The sequence below is a fragment of the Ochotona princeps genome, chromosome 13 (assembly GCF_030435755.1).
Source record: "Ochotona princeps isolate mOchPri1 chromosome 13, mOchPri1.hap1, whole genome shotgun sequence".
Taxonomy (NCBI): Eukaryota; Metazoa; Chordata; class Mammalia; order Lagomorpha; family Ochotonidae; genus Ochotona; species Ochotona princeps.
This window is the reverse complement of record NC_080844.1, coordinates 32,955,452-32,968,888: the sequence shown is the minus strand read 5'-3', so window position 1 is coordinate 32,968,888 and position 13,437 is coordinate 32,955,452. Positions and strand designations below refer to the sequence as shown.

Sequence of the window (13,437 nt, the reverse complement as noted above, 5' to 3'; positions counted from 1 at the left end):
ACCCAAGAACCAGGAAGAGGTAGCAGAAAGGCATGGAATATCCCCTGTGGGCAAGGAAGCTGCTGTCCTGCTTATGTACACATTGAACACTGTGAGAGTGGAGGTCGCCCTCAAGCACACTCACGCTACAGGCTGGGTCCCACGCTACATGGTCACGCTCAGTGGTGACAAAGTAGGCATTATGTTTTTTGTTTGTTTTGGCTTTGTTTTATTATTATTGAAAAGTCAGAAATACAGAGAGGAAGATCTTCCGTCCAATGATTCACTCCCCAAGTGACCACAATGGCCAGTGCTGCACTGATCCAAAGCCAGGATCCAGGAACTACTTCCAGGTCTCCCACATGGGTGCAGGGTCCCAAGGCTTTGGGCCATCCTTGACTGCTTTCTCAGTCCACAGGCAAGGAGCTGAATGGGAAAAGCAGCTGCCGGGATTAGAACTGGTGCCCATATGGGATCCTGGCACGTTTGGGGCGAGAACTTCAGCCGCTAGGCACCGCGCCGGGTCCAGGCAGTATGTTCTAACTGAAGCCACTCCCCTGAGCTCCTTAGCCTGTGCACAAGGCCCCCAAGTCTGTGCAGAGGTGGCAAATGTCACTTTTAAAGGTCCAGCAGCTAAGATGCCCATGTTCCCATGAGGGTACCAGGATTCCAGTCCTCACTCCACTCTAAGTTCCAGCTCTCACTCAGGTGAACCCTGGGAGGCAGCCACGATGGTTCTGGTGGTAGAGGCCCTGCCACCCACATCGGGGAGCCAGTCATGGTCAGGCTTGGCTGGCACGGCCCAATTTTGACTGTTGGGGGCATCTGGGGAATGAACCAGCTGGTAGGGACTCTCTCTCTCTCTCTCTCTGCTTCTCAAGTTTTGGGGTCTTTTTGTTTGGTTGGTTGTTTTGTTTGTTTGAAGGCACAAGTCTCTGAGTAACGAGACTGAGTGGACAGGGCCACAGGAGGCTGGATCCTGGGTGTAAAATGATGGATCTAGGTGCCAGTGTTTTAGACCTGGGAGATGTACAGAAGTTAGTGAACTTGTCCTGGCCTCAGCTTCTCTCCTCTGTAAGAGGGAAAACATTATTCTCCCCCAGCTTATGAAGTTGTCACAGGGACAAATGGAATATAGTGAAAACATGGGGAGCTGAGAAGATGATGCCATTGAAATAATTATAGCATGGTGAGTTAATCTACTGCCTTCGACACCACCATCCCATATGAGTGCTGGTTCAAGTCCCAGCTGCTCCACTTTCAATTCGGTTCCCCTGCTAATGGACTTGGGAAGGACCCAAGTACTTTGAGTGACCCTGTCACTCACATGGGAGACCCAGATGGAGTTTCAGGCTCCTGGCTTTGATCTGATCTGGTCCTGGCCACTGCAGTCAGTTGGGCAGTGAACCACAGAGGGAAGGTTCTCCCTCTAGCTCTGCATTTTGGGTTAAATGGATATAATGAAGAGAGAAGTAGCTCTCTACTTGAGGACTGTGTGGGAATAGGTAATCACTGCCCTGTCCACAGCAGGTACTGTCACCCTAGCAGGGTCAGGGCTTGCTGTCCCACCTGTCAAGGGCAGTAGTACATGTCTACTGCAACAGACTGGGTCCCAGGTCACCCTGCTAGCAAAGAAAGATGAGTAGGGAAGGGAAAGGTGCCCGAGGGTGGTCACTGAGGGGTTATAGACATTGTCTGGGGCTGCTAGCCAGCAAGAACAAACCCCTGTGGCTGAGCTGCCACAAGCCCAGGCCTCTGTGATGATCTATCGGCTCCTTCTCCCGGATCAATAGGCAGGTGGTGATAGATGCAGAGGGGGCCATGGGTACTGTGGCCCAAGGTATAAATTAATAGGGCCTGTCAGGGGGCTGCCTCTGCTGGCATGCTGGGGGGCTGGTGCTCTTGTAAGTGGGAGCTGACACCTCAGTGGGCACAAGTTAGAGGGAGTCCCTTCCCTGCCACCTCTAGCTATAACCCGAGGCTGCAGTTTTTAAATCATTCAGCACCCAATGAGCACACCATGTTGCTGTGGGACCGGAAGTGTGGGTGCTAAGAAGTTGGCTTCTTCAGCTAAATCCACCTCACACTTTGAGGCTCATTTGGCCCCAGCCCTGGGGCTCCCCATGTGCAACTGCACAGGGGATGGGTGGCTGAGATCCATAACCCAGTGCCCCTAGGGGTCATAGGAGCAAGTGGGCACCTGCCTGGTCCCGCACAGCTCCAGCCCTGGCTGCTGCTCACTCCTGCCACACTGAGTGCAACCAGGGAGGCCCTGTCTCAAAAGGCAAGTTGACCAGCCAACATTCTTCGTCCCTAAGGTCACCCCACAGGCAGGCAGAGCAACACAGCTCTGTCTGTGTTACCCAGTCATGGAGAAATGTCTCCTGGACCCTAGGGCTGGGCGATTTCTTCTCCACTGACCTGGTCAGAGACACATAGTGCTGAGCAAGCACCCACAGCATGGCCCTTTCCCAGACACCGATTCGCCGAGTCCAGGACCCAGGGACCTCGTCCTTCTCATCACCCTGTATATCCAGGTCATCTTAGACACCTGGACCCTTTCAGCAAGTATTTGCTGTGTTCATTTACAGAAGACAACCATCCCCCCCGCCCCCAGCCAGAAAGAGGTCAGAGAACAGAGGGAGGGTGTGAGAGCTGAGAGCTTACGTTTCACAGGGAAGGGCAGCCACTAGCCACTAGCCCCACACCCAGGCCTGTCTCCTTGCCCTGGCTCCATCCAGCTGCATGCTAGCTTTGAACAAGGTCACACCCATGGCAACTGAATGGGAATGGCATGAGGGCCGGTCCCACAGGGTGGCAACAAGCACTTGCTGACAGCCCGCAGGGAAGACACAGCATGGAGCATGAAGGAAATTCGTAACACCAGCCTCACCTTCCCCAGGCAGCACAGGAAGGACCCAGGGCTGTCTGGCTCTGCCCCTTTCCCACCACTGGTAAGGCAGTCTAGCCAATGAGCAACCCCACCTATCCTTAGGGAGCAACAGCCAGGCTGACAGACAAGGTTTCTGGCTCTGCCCCGCCCTGGCTACAGAGGCCCAGGTTCCCATATCTCACCCCAGCTCCAGCTCTTCCCTCACAAGCAGCCTATTCCCATGCTACAGCTGGTCACCTGAAGTCACAGGTGACAGAGATCTGACTGGAGACCCAAGGGGACCCACGGGCAGCCTGGCCTTGTTTCCATGAGGTGACAGCAGGGACCTGGAGGAAAACGTATGCATACAACCGCTGTCCCTCTCTAGCAAGGTCTTGGATAAGGAGTCAGCATCCATCTCCCTCTTCTGGAAATTCCAACATACTCAAAGAGACTCAAAGGATACCCAGAGACAGTCTCCTACTCTAACAACCTCCTACTCATCCCACAATGCCTCAAACAGTCCCTCTGCAGAACCCAGTGCTCCTTCAAACCAAGCACTCACAGAGCCACTGCAGCATGGGATACACTGAAGTGTGGTCACACACCTACTTCCCTGCCATTCTCTTTGCAAAATTCCTCCTCCACGAGGACAAAGACCTTGGTCCCAAGCCCCTGCATCTTACTGACCAGACTCTGAGCCACTCACTGAATGGAGGACTCCTCCTGTCTCCCTTCTCAGAGTTCACAGCCAGCCTGCAAGACCAAGCCTGCTGCCCAGCTTTTCTATGAGCATCAAGGGCCAGAGCGGAGTCCTAACACACACATGGTCAGTAGACAGCCGCATCCTTCTCATTACCCTGTGTATCCAGGTCATCTTAAATGCCCTGGCCCCATTCAGCAAGTGTTTGCTGTGTTCATTTACAGAAGACAAACTCCCCAGCCAGAAACAGGTCAGAGAACAGAGGTTGGGTGTGAGAGCTGAGGAGAAGAGTAAGGCAGATCATCAATATCGACTAGAAAAGAACATGATTGGGCCTGGCGCAGTAGCCTAGTGGCTAAAGTCCTCGTCTTGCATGTGGCAGGATCCCATATGGGTGTCGGTTCGTGTCCTGGCGGCCCCGCTTCCTATCTAGCTCCCTGCTTGTGGTCTGGGAAAATAGTCGAGGATGGCTCAAAGCCGTGGGACCCTGCACCCATGTCAGAAGGTGAAAGTGAAAGACCCTCTATTCACTTGTTGAAGCTTTAACAAGGCAGTGTGAATGATTTCAAGCCCGTAAAGAAAAGGGAAATCCTGCTAGAATTGGCAACTTGATTCACCAAGCCAGCCTCGGGAGAGGCTCCTGGCTTCAGATCAGCTCAGTTCTGACTGTCGCAGCCACTTGGGCAGTGAGCCAGAGGACAGAAGATCTTTCTCTCTGTAAATCTTAACTTTCCAATAAAAATAAACAAATCTTTTTTTTGTTTTGTTTTGTTTTGAAAGAAAAGAGCATGTATGTGTGTGTGTGTGAGAGAGAGAGAGAGTGCGCACAATCCTCAGGCTGACAGAATTCCCATGCAGGAATGAGAAGGTAAGTTGGGACAGGCAGGCTGAGGACAGACAGATAAAAGCCCATCCTGCCCAGCTAACAAGGCTGACCTTGTCAGAAGTTCAAGGACAAGGTCACCCCTGAAACCTGAAAGCCCCCTTGACTCCCAAAGCCACTAGACCTTGGCACCATCAGACTTTTAATCCCCTCCCACCTCTACACCCCAGCCTTGGGGGTCACCTCCCCAGGGTAAATGCGAGTCCTGATGGGATGGCTCTGAAAGCAGCCACAGCCGGGCAGGTGGGACAGGGGCAGCGCTGAAGGTCAGCGAGGCAGGCACGCGCCCCTCATGGAGGTAGTGGAGCAGCACCGCTGGGCACAGACACAGGCAAACACGTTTGAGCAAATTGGCACACCATAAAAGTCTATTACAGCAAATCAAACAGCAGTCAGCATGACAGCCATTAGCCTGAAATGAATACACGGGGGCTTAATGAGGTCTGTCGAGGCTGGCTTGGTGAATTAAGTTGCCAATTCTAGCAGGATTTCCCTTTTCTTTACAGACTTGAAAGCATCCACACTGCCTCGTTAGGGCTTCGACAAGTGAATGGAGGGTCTTTCACCCTGAGAAAATGGATAATTACATGGAGAACAGCTCAGCGAGGGGAGCAGGGTAGGCAGGAGGGGACAGAGAACAAACAAACCCAAACACATACCTGCTTTTCTGGATCAGGGGCTGCACTGGGGCAGGGCTTGCAGAGGTAGTGGGGTTCCTAGTTGGGTGAGCAGGGGCAGCACTTAGCTTTGAGCCACTTCCCTACCCTCTGCTATTCCTGGCCTGGGCCTGGGGATGGGGGTCCCTCTGGGTCATGTTTCCAGGTGGCCGGGGATGGGCCAGAAGCTCTAGTCCCAGAAGGTTCACCCTTGGAGTCATTCTTGCCAAACTTGGCCAGTCTCAATGTTCTCAAAGGAGTTTGGTGAGCATGCAGATTCCCAGGCTGGCACCTACTGAAGCAGAATTGCAGGAGACATTGCAATGGTACAAGTCCCATGTTTGGGAATGGGGCACATTTTGGGGGTGTCTTGGCCTCATCACTTTTCCAGCATGCAGTGATTACTGGCTTCTGAGATTCAGGGCTTTACTGCTTCTATTAGCACAGACTCCGTGAACAAGGAGTTTCTCTGGCACCATCAGATTACAGGTGTTGGCCCTACCCAGCTAGTAGTTGGTACAGCTAGGACCAGAGTGCAGGTGTCTTGGTTCTAGTCTCTCTCTTCCATGATACAACACAGGCGCACATGCTGCTTACCTCCCCCAGCTTCTGCAGAAAAATGCCTCCTCTAGGAAGCCTGCTGAAATTTCTTTGATCACTCTGTCAGTCTTATGACACACTCTGTAGTGCCTCTGCCTGTCGTCCCCTATTTCCAGATTCACATCCTCAGGGCCTCTACCAGTGAGTCATACTTCCCAGGGGCAGGTGCCTACGGTTTCCAAGATGACCTCAATGCAGCCTGCCAGAGGCCAGCAAGCCCCGTGCTGGTCTTGCCAGCTGGGGCCAGAGCTAGACAGCTGAGTTCCAGCTCAGGTGACCACAGCAGGCCAGGGCTGGGCAGGGGCAAGTCACAATAAGTCTTGAGTGGCCAAGCCTTCGTCCAGTTGACACCCCATCCCCACTGGTCACTTGGAGCAGCCCTGAGCTGGGCATCGGGTATCAGGCCACTCAAGTGACTTACACTGTTTACACCTGAGCCAGTCAACCACATGGACCCTCCTCCAAGGACATAGTGTCCTTCACTGCTGCAGCCCCAGTCCACCCTATCCTCACCCGATGAGCAGGAGGCAGTCCACCTTAGTTCACCTGGCCAGAGAGCTTAAGTGACCTGGACAGAGAGACCCAGCCAGCAGGGACCAGGGCTGGTTGGGCCCATCTCCAGCCTTACGGCCCTTTGCATTCATACTTCTTCCACTGCCTCTGCAGCAAAATGACAGTCTGGCCCAGGGCCAAGTCCCTGGCAGACACTCACTAAATATTTGTTAAATAATAAGTGACTGAAGAGGCCCTCTCCTCAGAGGCAGGGGCCAGGTGAGGGGCTCAGGGGCTGCTAACAGGACCAGGTGTTGGAGGTCACATCTGGAGGATCAGAGAGGAAAAGTCTGGCTCCAGCCCAGCAGCTGGGGAAGAGGGGTATGCTTTCTTGTCCCCTTGCTGCTACTGCCCCCACCTATGAGGGAAGTTGGGGGGCAGCCATGCCTGCCAGGACAGCAGCTGAGCAATGGGTCCAAGGCTCATTAACTCTGAGCCATGCCCTTGGTCTCTGAGCCCCGGACCCGCAGTGCAGGCTGGCACGTAGAGACCCTTAATTAAATTAGGGAGCTTTCCAAATGTCAGGACACCTGGAGCCCAGCTGTAGTCCCCAGCACAGCAGCCACAGCCTCAGAGCGGTAGGCAGCATGGGGCAGGACACTGGGGCCCCATGTTCTTCTCCTCCCCACCTCTGCCTGGTACAGGTATATATCTCTGGCTCACAGCCGCATAACAAGGATTGGGATCTTGGGCCAAAAGATAGGCTCTCTCCATCCTCAAGGGAGGCTGAGCCCACCCTGGGAGTTTGGAGGCTTATGGTCAAAGCCGTGTGACCCTGTGTAAGTCCATGCCCACCACGGAACTTGACATACAAATGGAATCCGATATTCGCTAAAGATTCATGGTTCTCTGGCCCAGTGACTGACAGCTAAAAGGGTTTAGAACACCAATGTCTCCATACCAGCCTGTCTTTCCAGAAGATTCCATCCCTCTGCTCCCATCCCAACCCTTGGTGGCTACAAGATTCCTAATCCAGAGTCCCCAGTGTAATCCCTAGGGCCACCCAGCTAGAAGCTTTTGTTCCCAGAACCTCAGGCTCTCCACATGGTTAAATGCCTGCCAGTCCAAGTGGCTGCCATAAGCTACCCAGGTGAAAGCCAGTAAGCCATGGGAACCCCAGTGCCAGGGGCAGCCAGCAGCCAGTTTATTAACGAACCGTTTGTAATGCAATAATTTGTACTTCTCAGTTACCAGCAGCGGCTTAATTCTCCAAATCCATGCTCAGGCAAACATACTGAGACACACAGTTGGAGGCCAGGCCGGCGGAGCAGGGTGCAGCGCAGGGGGAATGACCTTCCTGACCACATGCTCCTCGGGACTTGGTGAGACCTGATCCTGTCCAAAGTCAGGAGGCCTAGGCAGAGGTCTATACCTCCACTCTGCCTGAGGCCCACCTTTGGCCCTGAATGGAACAAGGGAGGGTGCAACTTCTGTCCCAGGTGGTGTTGTGGGGCTCCCCAAGGCAGACTGCCCCCTTTCCCAGGCCTGTTGCTCCTGCCACCCATCATCATGGCCAATCTTCCTGAATGGAATACCAGATTGTCCTCCCAATCCCCAGTCCACAGAGTGGCCAGCACAGCCACCACCCTGCCTGGAGTGGATTCCTGGGCACAGGCATGGACAGGAGCAGAACAAAGCTGCCCTTTCCATGACTAACTTTCAGCCCACACCACCCAGGAGGGTCGTGAGCAGCAGCCTTCCTGTTATCCTTCTGCCCACCAGGGTAGGGGATCCTACCTCTGGGATGCGGACACTGTATGGCTGGTTGTGGAACGTGGGAGCGTTGTCGTTCACATCCCCAACCTGGATGTTCACCTTGCGCGTGATCACCTGGCCAGAGAAAGGTGGGACTTAGCCCTGCCACGTGCCCCTGGCCTCCCCTCTCCCATTCCCAGGATGAGATGTGGTAGGAGGGTCATGGATCCTGCCACACCCGGGACTCACAGGCGCTTCAGGGGACACTCACCCCTTGGTGGTCACTGACGGAGAACTCCACTGTGAACTCGGACTTGGTCTGAAAGATAAATAATGGCAGGAGGAGGGCAGCATTAGAACGGCTTGATGATGCATTGCTGGGTGCAGGGGTGTCAGGCCCCAGGAGGGCCTGGAGGGGGATCCCATAATGCCATGAGTGGTCATCCAGGGCCCAGGAGCCAGAGGCTTCCCTACAAAGCAGATATTGCATTTGGGTTCGGAAGCCAATGTGTGAGAGAAAATCATGCCCCTTCAAAGAGAGACATCCAAGCACCTTGGGTGCTGGCCTTGACCTTGCTCCTGAGAGTCTCTGTGACACTGAGCAAGGCCCCAGACACTTGTGTGACCACATCTTCTAGGGTAAGAACAGGGCAAGCTTGAGGTTCTACCCAAACCCTTCCATTCATTTATCAAGGGTTATTGGGCCATGAACTCCTCCTCCCTTGGAAAATGCCCTTTGAGACAATACTTGCTGGGAGTAGGGTGGACTTGAACCCCTGGGAAACCCCATCCCTCCAAGGATGAACTTAAGACCACTGCTCCTTGTGCCTGCCCAGCATTGGGCCTGGCTTGAGGACATCTCTCATAACCCTATCCCAGCCCATGCCATGCATGAGCACTGCCTTAAAGAGGAACGAGCCACTGCAAGTCAGGAGGAGGTCTCAGAGGAGGGTGATGGAGAGATGATGAGCCCTCCTCCCCCAGATGCCCCAGGGAAGGCCTGGGCAGAGCCTGGGCCAGCCATACCTCTCTGTCCAGTGGCTGCCGGAGCCACACCACGCCAGTGTCAGGCTCCACGGCAAAGAAGCGGGAGGCCTCCTCCCCGGACACACCAAACACCAGTGGGTCATTGTCCATGTCCCGGGCCAGCAGCTGAGTCACAGAGGAGCCTGGAAGAGCCAGGGGTAGAAGGGCGGGGAGAGCAGTATAGGAGGTCAGGTTCACTCCTCATCACCTTGCCCAGGTCCCCAGACACTTGGCAGGGAACAGTCACCTAGCACACCTGTGCTGGATCAGTACAGGACCCCTACGTGTTTCTGGGCCCTCACCTAGTGCCTTTCACTGTCCATGTCACAGTGTGGGCATGGATGCACCAAAAGCCGTCATTCGCCATGTTCTAGGTGTGTAATGGGCAGCTGCAGTTTCTCCTGTCCCCATTAATGTGGTTTTAAATCAAAGACTCCCTTCTTCAAGTGATACAGAGAACAGGCCCCCAAACTGCAATGCGCTTGTGTTCCCAGATGTACAGAAAACCCAGCCCTAACCAATCAGGGCCATCCATTTCCCTGGTTGCTAGGATTGGTTCAGCAATGAGATGGTGACCCAAACTAGACAATCAAAGCCAGCCCTGGGTCTTTGGATGGAAGGATTGGAGAAGAGGAGCGCTTTCTGCCAGGATTTGCTGACACCACCTCTGGCACTCTGTAGGAAGAGTTGGCCTGAGAATGTTGCCACAAAGTCTAGCATTGCATGGAAAGGCAGGTGCCTCCTGGTCTGAGTGTCTATGGCCAATGGTGCCTGATACTAGCTCCCCACCATTGGGACTTGCTGGTTCTGGGAGCTCAGTGCAGCCCTCCCCACACCTTTTGGGGGACCACATCGGTGAAACTGGATTTCTGTCTTTTGCAGCTAGAAGTAGCCTTTCCAATTAACAATAGTCTGCAGAGCCTCTGACATTCACTCCAGAATGAGCAGGGTTCCATTCTCACAATAGGCACCACAGGGCACAGAGATCCTGGAGGCTCAGTCACTGAAAATTCTTCCAGAACTGAGTGACAGGTGTCGTTGCTCACCAGGAAGCAAACTGCCTTCCAGAGACCGCCCACACATTGGGAGGCCCCCCACTCTGCCCAAGAAGTCTCAGAGGGGGCATCTCTGGGGGTCATGGCTCCCCCTGGATCACTCACACAGGCAGCTCAGTGACCTATAACCCCAGGACAGAGATGTTTATAGCATACCTACTAAAATCAGGATGCCCCTGGTACCCCAGTTTCTACTGGGACAACTGTTCACTTGAGCATGATAAGTGGGTGGGTGGGTAGGTGGGGTATTGCAATAACATCAAGAACCACACCCAGCGTGTTTTGAATGTGCAGCACACCCTTTCCTGAAACAGGGTCTGCAGCCATCATATGGTTCTCAAGTGGCAGTGAGATCTCAACCACGGCCTTGGGCAATGGCCACCAGAGCTGATGGGAACATATTGTACATTTCAAATTAGCTCACACAGTCTTCACCTGTGTCCATGCCAGAAATGGTGTTTGAAATGACGGATATGCTAATTATCCTAATTTGATCATTACACAACATATATGTACGCTATGTATCACACTCACATACCATATCCACACATTGTACAATTATTGCATGCCAATTTAAAAATCAAATAAATAAATAAATCTCTTTTTTTAAAAGAGATTTATTTATTTTTATTGGAAAGTCAGATATACAGAGAGGAGGAGAGACAGAGAGGAAGATCTTCTGCCCACTGGTTCATTTCCCAAATGGCTGCAACGGCCGGAGCTGAGCCAATTCAAACCCAGGAGCTAGCAGCTTCTCCCAGGTCTCCCATGTGGGTGCAGGGTCCCAAGACTTTGGGTCATCCGCAACTCCTTTCCCAGGCCAAAAGCAGGGCTGTCAGGATTAGAACCAGCACCCATATGGGATCCTGGCCAGTGCAAAGTGAAGACTTTAGCCACTAGGCTACCGCATTTAGAGCTTTAAAAAAATGGACATTCTTCCCCAAATGCTGCCTCATGTTTAGCAACCAGCTCTGAAGATCTAGTGTAAGAAAAATTCCAAATTCAGAGAACTGCATCAGAAGAGAATGCTAATGGGTCTTCACAAGGGAACATCTCAAAGGACACTTCTAACATGACCACAACAGCTAATATCTTTGAGCCCTCATTGCACACCACACAGGCAGCTAAGTGCTTTCCACATATTATCTCATTTAGTCCTTGCTGCTGGACAAGATAAGGCCACAAAGAGTGATGAAGCCATTGACTGTGGCCTCCTAGGCAGCACACGGCAGAGCTAGAGTCCCTGCCAGGCATCCCAGGCCTGGAGCCTACCTTTGCTCCCTGCACTTGATCTGTGACCTCGAGGCCTGAGGCTTCCCTAGACAGTGCCCAATCAGAGCCCAAGGAGGGGCCCACATGCAGAAAAGGAAGATACCAGCTCCTCTAACATTCCAGAAGCTAATATGAAACACATGACTTCTCTCAGTGAATCATCCCAGTAACTCTACCTAGGTCACACAGTGGAAGCTCAGAGATACCAAGATCAAGCAGTAGAATTGCACAGGCAGCAACCACAGTGAGGGGAGGAGGGGAACCCCATGCAACAAAGTGGGAACAACCTCAGAACCCAGCCTTGCCATCTTAGAGATGGGGAAGTTGAAAACCTTCAGCAAGTGGTCCAAAGTCAGATTGGGAGCAATAAAGTCAACTCTCCAACCCAAGTTTCCAGACTCAACACGCTCTTTCGAGGTGGGGGAGAAGGGATGTGAATGGCATGGACCACACACATCTTCTCAGAGGCCTGCAGCGCTCAGTGACCAGCAATGATTACATACTGAAACATAGGAAGGCAGCCAGGGTGGAATGCATTGCTTAATGGCTCCTGCGAGGCACAGCCCCAAGCCATCAAAGGATTCCCAGCTCTGCCACCACTTTCAGGAGCACACGTTTCCTTCTGACAGCCCACTAGGGTCCTTCACTGGCAATACTGAAACAGCACTGAGCTACTCCCCAGCACCCTGGGCAGGTCCCACCTGGGGAAATAGAGGCCCTTAGGCACTCCGCTTGTTCACAGTAGGACAGTGAGCTCCTGGCAGCCTGCAGCCCCAGTCCCTGAATGCCCACCTCCCTCACAGCCCAGTCCAACGTGTGGGGTATGCGCATATCCAGCTCCCAGCTGGGCCAGGATATCCTGGACAGGATACACTGACCCTCCATCTAAGGTCACCCCGCATGGCCCAACATCCCAGATGGCTTCTTATGAGGCCCAATGCTCAGGTCCTCCCAAGAGCTGGGTGCTGGGCAGGACAGGGATGGGGCCATCATCTGCTGTCACCCAGCCTGTAATTTCCTGGACTTCTATCCATTTTCCCCTCAATTACGTGCAGCTCAAAATGCTCCTTGTTGGCTTCCTCACGGGTCTTGCCTGCTCACGCCTTCTTTGTGTCCCAGGTAATTGCTAGTGACCTTTTCTAAGTGTACTAATTAAAGGTGCCGATTTAATATTGTATTTAAGGCGAGACGCCCCACAATTTTCCAGCTGGGCATGTCCTCCCCCACCCTGCCTGGCATTGGGCTGCCACTCGGCTGAAGCCGGGCCCAGCCTGGCTTCTCCAGGAATCAAGATTCACTATTCTACCAGGGAAGGCGTCCAGCGGCCCCAGCACTATCCCTGAGGACAAAGGCCACCAGAGCCACCTGCAGCAGCTGCTCAGGTGACTGAGCCCTGGTCGGGGGATGCTGGAGTGCACATCCCATATCTGAAACACAGCGCATGCACCTGCACCTCAGGGCTGCAGAATGCCCATAGCTGTTTGAGAGAGGGGGAGAAAAAAATAGTAACGTACACATCCCCTGAAATTTACAAATTTAAAAAATTTAGTTGTTCTGGATTTCAAATTTATTTGAAAGGCAGAAAGCCAGATAGAGATGTTGTATTTGCTGGCTTACTTCCCAAATGCCCCCAGCAGCTGAGGCCAAAGCCAAAATCTGGGAACTTGATTTGGATCTTTCATATGGGTGTCAAGTACCCAGATAGCAGAGCCATCACCTGCTGCTTCTCATTATCAGGAAGCCGGAACCAGGAGTGGGGCTGGGATTTGAACCAAGGCACTTCAGTATGGAACGTGGGTACCCCAAATGACCTCTTAACCACCGCACTAAATGCCCACCCCTACTCAAATGAATTAAAATGTGAACTTGGACATACTTGTATGTACTCACAGAATTGTGCATCATCACTACTGGTCAGGGCCCTCCTTGGTGATGGAGAGAGGGGAGCCTTAATTGGGGGGGGGGGCTTTCATGGCAGATGTGGTGGGTACTGTGGGCACCCACTGTTGGCACAGACCATCTCCATCCATGCCAGCCCCAGGTCTTTGCTTGAAGAGTTGTGCCCCCCAGAGACTCGGGTCACCCACTTAGGGACTCCACCACTGGTGGAGGGCTCAATGGAAAATGGCAGAAAAAGACCAGAC

The 13,437-nt window shown here is 53.1% G+C and overlaps 1 protein-coding gene across 5 annotated transcripts in view; it reads right to left on the bottom strand.

Moving 5' to 3' along the window:
* The window catches only part of CDH23 (cadherin related 23), a 375,667-nt gene that overhangs the window by 244,548 nt on the left and 117,682 nt on the right, over window positions 1-13,437 (bottom strand). For all 5 annotated transcript variants that reach the window (XM_058671237.1, XM_058671240.1, XM_058671242.1 and 2 more), the window contains 3 exons: window positions 8,967-9,109; window positions 8,212-8,259; window positions 7,983-8,075 (listed from right to left, as the gene is read on the bottom strand). In XM_058671237.1, the coding sequence (XP_058527220.1) occupies window positions 7,983-8,075; window positions 8,212-8,259; window positions 8,967-9,109 (284 nt within the window). The remainder of the gene's footprint in view (window positions 1-7,982; window positions 8,076-8,211; window positions 8,260-8,966; window positions 9,110-13,437) is intronic.